Source organism: Eurytemora carolleeae, unplaced genomic scaffold, assembly GCF_000591075.1.
Source record: "Eurytemora carolleeae unplaced genomic scaffold, Eaff_2.0 scaffold345, whole genome shotgun sequence".
NCBI lineage: Eukaryota > Metazoa > Arthropoda > Copepoda > Calanoida > Temoridae > Eurytemora > Eurytemora carolleeae.
The window spans coordinates 83700-97112 of NW_019396327.1; the positions used below are offsets into that span (position 1 = coordinate 83700).

Consider the following 13413-nt stretch of genomic DNA (forward strand, 5'->3'; position numbering starts at 1 on the left):
GGCAAAAGCAGTCATTCAGGCAGTGTGCCTGAGGACTCAGGCAGTTAGTATTAAAGCCCGGTTTTAGGCCTAAAGGGAGGGCTTTGGGTATGTAAGAAAAGTCAGAAAATTTCAACAGCCTCAGACCAATACTTTTTGAGTTATGTAAAAAAAACTACAGGGGGGGGTCAAATTGACCCCCCCCCAGCGGAATAGGGTTAAGAAAATAATTGATAAAATAATTAAACCGAATATGAATGATCTCGTAAAAAAGGTTTAATCAAAAAATTTGAATACTCCGCCGATTTTCCGAAGAGAAGATAGTTCAAATGAATATAATCAAAAAAGATTTCTGAGAAGTATAAGTTAATAATAAGGATTACAAGAAATGAGAAAAAAAACTTTGGCTTTTGAAAATAATATATTTTTATAAATTGAAAATTGACATCTCTGATTCTTTGTTTATCATCAACAGCAGGTCATACTTTCCAGTCACCCAGTGTACACTCCAGTTACCATGCTTTCCAATTTTCTTTCAGAAAATAATAATTAAGGGTTTTCAATGCCACTTAATGCGTAAAGTTATTGGAAATACGCTTACAGTCACAAAAAGGATTTCAAGAAATCTATATAATAAAGCTCTTCACTCAGATATACATATCTATTTAATAAAGCTCTTAGCTCATATATATTATATATGTTAGTTAACCTATAGGTTATAGAATAGGCTCTAGAAAATTCGATTTTTTGTCTTTCAAAAATCAATTTTTTCTTCAAAATTAAAAAAAAAAATTCTATTCCCCGGGCAACTCTGGGCACAATATTCAATATTTGAAGGAAAAAATTCAAAATTCGATTTTTTTATTCCAAGGGCAACGCCGGGTTTTAAAAACTAGTTCAAGATGAAAAATGGAATGGGGGGGGGGGTTAGTATATCAAAACTGCTAACCTGTGAATTATTTTCTTCTGATGACAATACTGGACAGCGGAAACTATTTGTCTGAACTTGGCTCTGGCCTCCTTCTCCTTCATCCTGCCGTGTAGGACGAGGTAGTCGAACACCTCCCCGCCACTGGCGTACTCCATCACGAGGTACAGGGTCTTCTCCGTCTCTATAACCTGCACACAAACAACTGGGATTAAAAGAGAAATATATGAAACTTTTGTTCCTTCGTTTTGTTCCTAATTTCCCCACCTAATTTTTTTCTTAATTTCCCTACCTGATTTTGCTCTTAATTTCCCCACCTACCCCCTTTACCACAATCTGCGTTCTTTATCCCACCCCACAGAATCCACCCCTCCCCCAGAGTAAAATGTGAAAACCTCCTTTTTATTGATTTGACGAGGTTAGAGAAGAACTGATAATATCTAATTAAAAAATACAGTTCCAGGAAATATGTTTAAAAGGAGGATCTATTTAGAAATATTTAGACTGAGTGCAAGAAAAATAGTAAAAAAAATGTTTTCTTTCTTTCGAAAAATACATCATTATTTTTTTTTTAAAAGTCTACCGGCATGATTACAAGTGATATTGAAATGATGACATGTCTGATTTATAACGATTAAAAAAACGTGAGAAGTCTGTGTTGCTTGAGTGAACTCGGACACTGAATCGGAGTGCCTAGTGGGCCATTTTTGGTGACCAGAACTGGCGCTGCGGGATGAACCGAACGCAAGGTTAAAGTGCCCAAATGGAAGCTAATCAGACCCCACGAAAGGTGTTGGTTGTTTAAGGTTTAAAAAAGGTTTATATTTTCTAAATTTCCTTGATTGTCTCTAACAATTTACATGCAGGGTCACTTGGAATTACGTACTTAGTCCCTTTTAAGTCTAATTCTCTAGTAAATAACTGAGGAGTTTAAAATGTATTTGGATGATCTACAGTGATAACCAGAAAACTCTGAAATAGGAAGACGACTTTTAGCATTATGTTACGATTATAAACAGTACAATAAGCAAAGGACACAGTATTTGTACAGTGAAAACAGACCAATTTCACTTTATACGTGATTTAATAAGTGTTTAGTTTTATTTGCTTAGAATCACCATCAAATACACTAAAGTATGGACAGTCTTCCTATTTCAGAGTTTTCTGGTTATCACTGTAGTTTCCGTAAAAAAAATACAACAAAAAAAGAAGAAAAATCTGCGTAATAATGATAAAATATACCTGGAAGAGTTTAACAATATTTGGATGGTCGAGGGTCTTCATAATCCTGACCTCCCTGAACAGCTTCTGTAAACTGCCGGGGTTCAGCTGGGTCTTATCAATGATCTTGATCGCCACCTCCTTACCCGTAGGGATATGCTTCGCAAGCTTGACCTAAAGCAAACAAAATAATTAGTTCGACTCTCGTCTCAAGGTTGTACATTTTTAAAAATATCCCCTGGGGGAAGGGAAAATAAGGTTGAAAGATCTGGAAAAAAATACTAAATTGGACATCAGAAGGCATCCTTAATTGATTTATTTTCCGCAATTTAATCAAAAAGTGTACAAAAAAGTATATGTGAGTTAGGAAAGTAAAACATAAGATCTAGGGGTTTCGTTCCTCTAAAAATGACCCTGTCTAGAAAATTGATGCAGCCACCCTTACCTCTACGTCATAATGTCCTTGAACTCATATTTTTCAAAGACAAAAATATATTTAATTGTCATAAGTTCCTTTTTGAGACATTTTCAAAATTATGTCATTGTTGGATTTTTTTTTTGGTAGGTATTTTTATCACTTCAGTCAAACTTTAGTCAAATATAGTTTTTAACTCTGAAAATGCGGTAAAGAAAAACTTATTATTAATATTAAACTGATCGCTGATTTGATAAGATTAAATATCAAATTTCAGTATACAAAAAGAGATTTTTCGCCTTGACAAACGTTTTTCAATACCAGTCTAAAAATCAGCAAAATTCACAAGATGAATTTGAAGCCTCATTATTACTGTAAAAACTAATTTCTTTTTACACAATGTAACATAAAATCTAGTTAAATTGAGTTTGATTAAAAAAAGACTAGAGATCAAAACTTTAATAAACGATGGAGCTCAGTCTGTTGTTTAACTACAGATACGGATAAGTGTTTTAATAAAAAGATAAACAAAACAAGTTGCAACCTCAGAATTAGTTTTAAAACCTCACCTTGGCGAAGTTTCCCTTCCCAATGGTTTTAAGGAGTCGATATTTTCCAATATGGGGTTCCTCGGCTGACCGCCGGGTAGACACTCGGGAGTTGGCATCTCCACTCTAAAAAAAATTATTAAATGAAACCCATTTGCATGGGATGGGGGTCGGTTGCAACATATAAATGGTAAATCTGATTGTATTTTTGCTAAAATAATTTTTTAAACGATTTTTTATATTTTGTAAGATAATTTTGTTAAAAGATATTCTTTATTTGCTTGAGGAATAAAAACATACTTCAAAACAAACATTTTTTCTAGGCTACGCTATGATACAATAATATGATAAAATATCTATAATATATAAATGAATATAATCTGTAATGTGAGTAGGATATGTACAATGTACACTTGTAGGGAATAAAATGACATGCAACATAAATCCTAATTCCTAATATTCAATCAATTTTATCCTACATTTATCTAATTAGATTTCGTTATATTCTAATAATGTCATGTACAATCTAGAAATTTGACCCGAAACTTAATTCTGATAATTTCCTTTCAGTACAAATGCGAATGTTACTTGATAGAGAAACCGAATTTGAAAATTATCAATTTTCTTAGAGACTATACTATACTTGTTTACATAAAATTTTAAGAATACGTTTCAGTCCCTTGATGAAGTATTTTAAAAAAAACGATATATTCCCCGCAGTATAAAATCTTTTTAATTAGTAATTTTCTTTTTCAAGTTTGCATCCAACTTTCACTTGCTCTCAGCATCATTGTGATCTATTACTGGGAAACATGAGATAGAATTGAAACTAGAAATCCAATGTGATCAGGCCAATTTAGTGATTGCAGAATATTTTACGGGCTTTAAGTTGAAACAAAAACAATCTATAAGTTAAATTTCCAGGGGTGTATATTACCGCAAAAAAAAATTCCCCACCTATCCCTTTTAAATTTTTTTTCCCCCAGTGCAGATTTTATGTTTTTTTTTGCTGAATTATGAAAAAAAATTATTTTTTAATGAATTTTTGGGATAAAGTTAAAAAAGAATGAAAAATCTATATCTATTATTACAGTGATAACCAGAAAAAATGTAGATCAAAAGGCAACTATTTTATTCTTTTTGATACTTTTTACCCAAAAATTAACTTTCCCCTGAAAATATTTATTTTCTTCAATTCAGCGAATAAACCCCAAAACATATATAACTTCTGGTAGTAAGATTAATTTCAAAAGTGGGGGAGGGGGGGAGAAAATGATTTTTGGAGAAAATATACAGTCTACATCCCTGTTGATTCACCAGGGGACGTTTCTTTTTTAATTAGTAATAGATTAAAACTTAAACAAGGCTAAGAAAAGATTAGTCATTCCACTCAATAGTCTATATATTTATATATCCATAGTCCTTCAGGATGAGTCATCCAAACAGTCAAATTAATGCACCTTAAACCATGCATTAGGCATGAACAGCGATTTAAATAATAGCGATTTTTAAATAATATTAGATTAAAACTAAACAAAGCTAAGAAAAGATTGATTCCACTCAAGTCAACAGTGTATATATTTATGTACTATTTATAAATCCATAGTCGTTCAGGATGAGTCATCCAAGTCCATTTCATACTACCTTAAAACATGCATTGAGCATGAATTGCGATTTGCATAAGTTTATTTTCACAATCAAATAAATTAGAAAAAAAATAAACAAAAGCTTAAGAATATTTAACAGATTCCTCGCCTTTATTGCTTAATTGTTAATTTATTTCAAACTTTGACAGAATTCCTGGTTTTCAATAACCAAGGTCTACAACATCGGATGGTAAAGATATAAAAGGATAAGAAAATAAGTAAGTAATTGATACCTTAAAAAGACATTAAAAATCATATTATTATTAACATTAATTAAGGAAAATCCATTAATATGTGATGGTATATTGATATGATATATAGATAATCAGAAAAAATAAACAGGGTGGGTCCAAAAAAATTATTATTGTCATTTTTCTTATTTGTGTGCAATAATATTTTTTTAAATTTATATACTCAAAGGATTGCTTTTTTGAAGGGGGGGGGGTGGCTTTTAAACTTGAAAAGTCTTCTTTTTTATTTTAATTGAGAAAAGTTTGACGAATACATTCAATCTTGGTCCTTATTAAAAAAAATTGCAAAAATTCACTCAACATTGAATATTATCATTTTTTTGTGTAACCCTGTATAAATGTGAATGAAACTGTAAACTCAGGAGTTGTCATGCATAACATGATAATTATCCAGAAATCAATATTAACCAGTGAATGATGGAATGACTAGATTTGTTATGGATGAATGATTAGTCAATGGATGAGGACAGCAATTAAAAAAAATTAAACTTTAATCTAAAAAAGGTGAATTAAAAAAATTTTTAAGTTAATTCATAAGTGATTTATTAAATTTTACTTTTATTAGATGAAGGGATGAAATGAAAAAAACAGTGCGTTGAAATTTCTTTTTAAAAGTTAATATACGACACTAGTCAAATGTAGGTTTTTAAGGTAAATTCAATTGTACAAAAAAAAACAAAAGATGGGAGTTATTCTATGACCAACTGGTAAGAGATTCATGAAGAGAACGAATTATTTGACTACGAGTCAGTGAATTATTTAAAAAGTAAATTATTTGAAGAATTTAGAAAAGAATGAATTTATCACTGAATTAATGAAACTATTTTACTTTGAAGACGAGTGAATAAAATGATTAAAATATAAGTAAAATGTTTGGAAAGTAAAGTAAAAGATAATAATGCACAAACAGTTGAAACCTCTATCTGATCAAAAATAATGTCAAATTTTATGTTAAGTGTTTAATTCTAATGATTTCTTTATGTTTTTCTGCAATAGAAAAGCGCAAGTCACTTTTGAAGAGAAATCAGTTTTTAAAACTGTAAACATAGATTTCTTATTCATTATGCTTATTCAGACAATGCTTTTAAGAGTACCATTATGAATCTCTCCATGGAGTGTCACTTTAAATTACGCTTACAGTCCCTTTAATACGAAAAAAAAATAAACGAAAAAAATAAAAGAAAAAAACAGAGTATTAGAAAAATGAAAATATAATTCTGTTGAAATTTACTTTAAATAGTTAATAAATGGAGAAATTAAATGATATAATAAATTAAATATTTTCAAAATTATTTTTTACAGATACAGTGATAACCAGAAAACTTTGAAATACGAAGACGACCTTTAGATTTCCGTTGTAAAAAATCCAATGAGCATGAGACACGGCAATTGTGCAGTTTAAACAGACCCATTTCACTAAATATTGATTATAAAAGTGTCTAGTAAAACTATTTGTTCTCTGGTTATCACTTTAACAAGGGGAACTATTTAATTATAAAATATAATTGTTTTGTAAGTTAATGTAAATTTAAGGACAGGAAGCAATGTGAAAATTAAGTATAACAAAAACTAAAATACAAAGCAAGGAAAAGAAGTGTATAAATGAAAAGAAAGTAATACAAATGTTTATAAGGAATTGAATGTGAGAAAAAAAACATATGATGCTCAACTATAAATGAAGATTAATATCATGTTGGATATCAAAACCTTTCTTATAAATTCATTTCAATTTGAAGGGAGATAACAAAAATTATGATCTCAGAGCTCATGTGATAAAAGTGAAATTTAGATTATTTAATTGTAATAAAAACCATGACATCAGACAGTGTAGGAACCAGTTTAATTATAAATAACTAGCTTGGGAACCCAGCATTGCCCAGGGAACTTATCGTTACTCCAGCCGTTTACCCGCATTTGGTCGTAAATTAACGATTTTAGCAATTTTAACCCCAAGCCAAGCACATTTCCGTTGTTCTCTTAAGTTCCCAAATCAAAATTTGAGGCAAATCGTTTAAGTGGGTAGCTGCAATTTTAGAAAGTCGGGAACAAGACATTAGTGTTTCAAAAATAATTAAGATAATTTGAAGATGATTATTAAGTTTATGACTTGTTAATTATCAGTTATCATCCCAAAAAGAGGGATGTTAATAAAATTTCGTCAGTGTCGAATAACAAAAGCTAAAAGAATATTTTTTCAAAGAATTGGTCGGAAGTTGGGTTAATTACGGGAAACCAGGGCTTCACAACAAGACATTCTAAATTTACACTCTTTTAAGATCCAAGGTTAGAATTCTGCTTTAGTTTGTCGTGGAAGAAACACAAGAACGCGCTTACCTTTGTTTACACATTAATGTACTGTAATTTATAACAGGAACATTGTTTAAATGTAACACAAAAACTTTTAAATTCGTTTGAAAAACCAAAGATTTGATGTATGTTCCTTTAAATTTTAAGAATTATTTATTATATTATATTTTTAGGATTTTATCTAGGTCGCCAAAATTTCTTAACTTACCAAGTGCTACCGGTGTTTCTAGAACTAAACTAATAATAATAATAATATTAAGAACTTACTCTAGGTTACCAATAGTATCTAGAACTTACTCTAGGTTACCAATGATATCTGGAACTTACTCTGGTTACCAATAGTATCTAGAACTTACTCTAGGTTACCAATGATATCTGGAACTTACTCTGGTTACCAATAGTATCAAGAACTTACTCTAGGTTACCAATAATATCAAGAACTTGATCTTGGTTTCCAAATATAATAACTTACTCTAGGATCCCAAATATAATAACTTAACTCTGAATTACCAATTATAATAACTCACTCTGGGTTTCCATGTAATGTTTAGAACTTACTCTGGGTGGCCAAGGAGACTTGAAAGAAGGTAGGTGGTACCGGGCAGGAGGGGGTGGGTTAGAATGCATTCGGAGAGACATTGGCTCCTTTTGGTCCCTTGAATACGGGCTTGTATATACCCCAGAGGAGGGTCCATACCCATTACTGTAACCCCCAGAACCTTTAGGGTTAAAACCCACAGATCCCTTAGGGTTAAAATCCACTTTAGGACTGGGGAGAACATTTTCCACCCAAAATCCTCGTCCTGTTTCATCCCTGTCCTCTGATCTTCGGTCATAATCCTCATAACCCTTGTCATAACCTAGGGCCAATCCCTCCCCAGATTCATACTGGTCGTATACCATCATTCTCTCGTGTTATTAATGTGCTATTCACGAGTAATTCACCAGTAATTCACGAGTAATTCACGTAAAACAAGTTAAACCATAACCACCACTTAACACCGGTCCTACTCACACGATATATATTTTTTATAATCACCATAGGATGTAATATAATACTTATTATTAAAAATAAATTATTCATTTACCCAGAACTTGAAAAAGTACAATTAAACAAAGTCAAATAAAGTAACCAATTGAAATATTTTGACTGAATAAAAATGCAAATCATTTAAAAATTAATAGATTAGAAACTATGATTGGGGTTCGAGAAGGGGGGGATGAAGTGCGGGGATGGAGGAGGAAGGGAGGGGATGAAGGGGGGATGACAATCAAAAATATATATTTCTCCTACTTCACAACCAAGTCTTCCTGGTTTCAGGGTATATACAGAACTGCCTTCTGCCTGAATCCCAGGCAGGTAGATAGGTAGATAGATACACAGGTAGTTGGAGATAGATGGAAAAATAGACAAAAAGACTTTTAGAAACCATAATTCATTGAACTTCGGAGTTGGAAAAAATCAAATCTAGAGAAAAATCTTCCAATTTCGAGAGGAAATCTTCCAATTTCGGGGGAAAATCTTCCAATTTCGGGGGGGAAATCTTCCAATTTCGGAGGAAAATCTTCCAATTTCGGAGGAAATCTACCAATTTTGGGGGATATTTACCAGTGTGCTAATTTGGATCAAGACCAAATCTTTATAAAATAAGTTAGGGCAAGGCAACAACTTTACTATGTTGAATTAAAACTGTAATTAGAGTTTGAAAATTTGAAAATAAATTTACACTTTTCATAGATGTTCAAAAAGTTAATTTCAGCAGAAGAACACCTTTTAGTCCTTTTTCGGATAATTTTTTCTTTTTTATACTATAAATTTAATAACTAGTCAAATAAAATAAATGATTTATAATACAATAAGTGATTTTAAAGGTAACCAAAAAAGTAAAGTTTTGGTAAATAACAAAAAATAAAAAATTTAAATATTGACACCCCTACAAACACGCCTTAGATAAAAGGGTGAACCAAAACAAATATGCAAGCCTCCCTTTAAGTTCAAATTCATGAAAAATATTGTCCCCCAACCCAATTAAAAAAAAAAAAAAAAACTGGAAAATAATTTCTGTGGCAAGTCATGAGAGTTTCGCGCCCTAGACAGCAGAGTCCGAACAAAAGAACGAGATAACAGTATGGGACTTGGGTAGAGAAACCACAATTGAAATTAATTAGTTTACTAAGTTATAAACATTGATATCTAATTCATACTTCATCAGATTATGCTTTTCATAGTACCGTTGTGAATCAGGCATGTCATATACTACGGGGGTAGATAAGATATGATTGGGATACAGCAAATGAGGGGGGATATATGTGATTTGGAAACAGCAAAGGAATGAAGGAGGGTAGATGTGACTGGAAAAGAGCAAAGGGGTGAATGGATGTTATTGTGAATGCATAGACAGAAGGGGGGGGCCGGAGGGGGGGGGGGTAATTTGGAAATAGCAAGGTGGAGGGGGAGGAGGGCTGAGTTCCCATAATTATGACTCATCTAATTATGATTACTTCCCTTCTTTCCTTTTTCCTGAACTAGTTCCTCTTCCGCTTTTTTAATTCGCAACAATTTAACAACATACATTGAGATAATTTGCAAGCATTCCAACCCTTCAATTGTATTTGCAATATTCAAACTATTTCATCAGTTATTTGAATTTAAATAATCCTGCTTTCCTTGCTAAACCTATAGTATTAAGCAGTTTTAATATTTTTTATCCTTGAGGTTAATTATGTTTCGAAATATAACAAAATACTTTCTTTTCTACATATTGACTCTCAAATATAAAAATACACTTTAAAAAATTGACTTACAAAATAAAATCAGGAATGAATTTGAAGCACCAAAAATGAATGGTCCACTCAGTTTTGGTGCTTCAAGTTCAATGAAGGAAAAAAACTAAATTTATAAGAGAAATATAAAATGAAATATATATATACATAATACAAATATACAAATAAAATACAGAAAATAACAAATATACAAATATACAAAAATAAATATATATATATTATTATTATTATATATATTGATATTAATATTAAGTGTATACTTACTCACATTTTAGATATTATTACTCAAATACAAGTATAGAAAATGTTTGTAATGAATTTTTATAGAAAATGTAATGAACATAAAATAAAATAAGAAGATGATCAACAATTTCCTGCTCGAGTAAGAACAAAAAAAACATACCTGGAAAATATAAAAAAAATATTAATATAAAAGGTCTTTCAACAAAGAATAACTATAGGATTAAGTGTTCTTTAATAATTTTGGAAAAATCATTTCTTTCGGGATTTTATTTAACTGAATTTTTTTAAGATAAAAATTATCATCTTTTTTAAAAATCTTTAAGGACAACTTAAAGTCAAGTTTAAGTCCCATTTCCATTTTCCTTATTCAAACCCCGTAAATAATCCCCAGGGGAGGGTTATTACATAAAATTACATTTTAAAATATTAATCAAAGGAAAAAAAACAGTAAGCAAATCTCGTTATCATGTTATATCATTGGTTATAGAATTCGAAGCGTTATTTTTTTTGCAAAGCAAAAATCAGAAATTGAAAAAAAATGACTAGCTCGGCAAAATGATTGTGAAATTAATTGGACAGGAAATGTTAACGGCGCGGAGCACTCTTATTTCATTATTTATCATACATATTGGTTTTTATGCCCTTGAAGAGACAAGGTTTCGTCTGGCATATTTCCAAGATTTGTTAAAATCAGAAGATGGCCAGATTTAAAATTTATAAAGTTTGTATACACAACATGAAGCAAAATATGGCCACAATATTCTAAAGTTTAGTATCTAAACTGCAGATTTTCTCCAGGAATTTTTAAAGGGACTGTTAAGCGTAATTTCAAGTGACCCTTTATGCACAGCTGGCAATGTTGGATTCACAATGGTACCCTTGAAACCTTTATCTGATCAATGTGACTAGATATGCGCAGGGACTTGGGTAGAGAAACCACAATTGAAATTAATTAGTTTACCAAGTTATAAACATTGATATCTAATTCATACTTCATCAGATTATGCTTTTCATAGTACCGTTGTGAATCAGGCATGTCATATTTGCATTGAGGGTTGCTTAACATTAAGCTTAAAGTCCTTTAAAAGTTTATTTAAAATCCAAGCTTTTGATATACTTCTTATTGTTTTTATATTAATTTCTTATTTTGGTCTGCTCTTTTTTTCGGACTGCTCTATTAATCTTTTTATTACAAGAATTCTTAACCCTGTATATTTTTTCTCAAATCAATGCAAGAGAAAGATTTGATCGCTTAACTTTTGGTAAAACTGATCAATTCTGTCATTTCCATTCTTTCGACTACTGCATAAATCATCAAGACAGTACAAGGATTTCATAATTTTGACTTGGACGACACGGTTCACTGTTGTGAATCTGGCGTACGCCTCTTTTTTAAATGGACGGTATCTTTATAAACCTTGCAGTTTTCACGCATTCGAATTTAAAAAATTAAATTTTTGTTTATACCTTCCCCGGATTACGTGGTTTTGCCCTCCTAGGATTGGTATTTACCATTGTTCACCCTTTTAATCCACCTCTCCATATTCACAAACCATTGTTTTGTTTACTAACATACTTGACTGTAAAAGTAAAAAACAAGTTTTTAATCAAATAAATATCATGATTAACTTTTAAGGCCTCGTCATATAACCAGAAAGATGCTACAAAAATTTAATTGGTGTTATGATTATTCAAACCTGAAAAAAAGACAGAAAAGAGGATATAAATATTAAATAAAAATCAACTTAAGACAGCACTTAACACGACAATTTGTTGTCCACTAGGTGTCTCTGCCACGTGGAAACAAGCAGAAAGATGGAGAGCAGAGGCAACTGGCGGTCAACTAATAGTTATTTTAATTGCATTATATAAAAAACAAATAAAGAATATTATGAAGTATCAACTTTATACGAATTCGTCGAAAAACAAATGAAGAATATTATGAAGTATCAACTATATACGAATGCGTCGAAAAATAATCAATGATAATGAGTTGTAATATCTGAATGATTTGATAGGAATTAAATTGATTTTTTAAGATCCGAGTCGAATATTGCAACTTTCTGAATTCGTAAGGACGCTACGATCTTCGGTATGAACAGTTTTTAACAATTTTCTCCTTATAGACACAACAGATAGAAGTAAGATTAGTAGCAATCACCATAGAATATTTTTTGACAAAAGCCTATACCCCCTTTCATTTTTCGCGAACACTCCCTTTAAGAGTTATTGAATTAATCTATTAATGACTTAATTTTGGATGGAATTCAGAAAGTTCTTTGCGTTAGTCTTAAGATTAAACTAATTATAAATTCTAATAATTGAGGATGCTTTAAATAAGGAATTTTAGAGACTATCCGTTCTTTTTCGAAGGTTAAATTTGTGTGTAATAGATCCCTTCAAAAAGAACTAATCCATTTCTCATAATTTGTCCCTTCTGCTATTATTCCTTTCAAGAAAAAGTGCCCTACAGCAATATTTGATTGCAAATAAGATGAAGAATAGGAATAGCACTATCCCGCGAAAGAGCAAATTTTTCCAAGAGCGTATACGGATTTGTATTTTACGGGCTAATCTGTAGCGTCTCTTCTTGTTGAAATATTTTAATGTTTACAAATATAAAAACCTAATTCTTTGTTAGGGTGAAAAAAGAAATTTTAAAAAAAGATTCATAAATTCAAATGCTAATTCCAAAATTTGCTACATAAATGCAAAATTTTATTGTACTTCTACTTCGTTTACTGATAACACTTTGACCTATTACTCACACTGAACACTTGCATTTAAAATCAATAGTTTGATTTTGTAAGTATAATGGTCATTGGTCATTCTTTCACAGAAAGGTCTTCATAAGACGACATTTTATATAAATAGATTCTCTGACACTGGTTCAGTCAGGAAAGCCATGCATAATTGTTGCCAATTAAATTTGAATGAAAATGATATTGTGAGATAAATGAATGGTCCATTGCGACATAAGAAACTTTCGACGAAGTAGAGTTCTGATCAGATGGTACATCGTGATATTACTATGCTGAGCAAGGGCGTATACATAAGTAAATCTAGGGGGTGGCAAAATCTGCGCGAAGCG

The 13413-nt window shown here is 31.1% G+C and overlaps 1 protein-coding gene across 1 annotated transcript in view; it reads right to left on the bottom strand.

Moving 5' to 3' along the window:
* LOC111701014 (serine/threonine-protein kinase MARK2-like) overlaps window positions 1-13413 on the bottom strand; it is a 46898-nt gene that overhangs the window by 20529 nt on the left and 12956 nt on the right. The window contains 3 exon segments of the mRNA XM_023472122.1: window positions 929-1098; window positions 2150-2302; window positions 3113-3217. Coding sequence (XP_023327890.1) covers window positions 929-1098; window positions 2150-2302; window positions 3113-3217 — 428 coding nt within the window.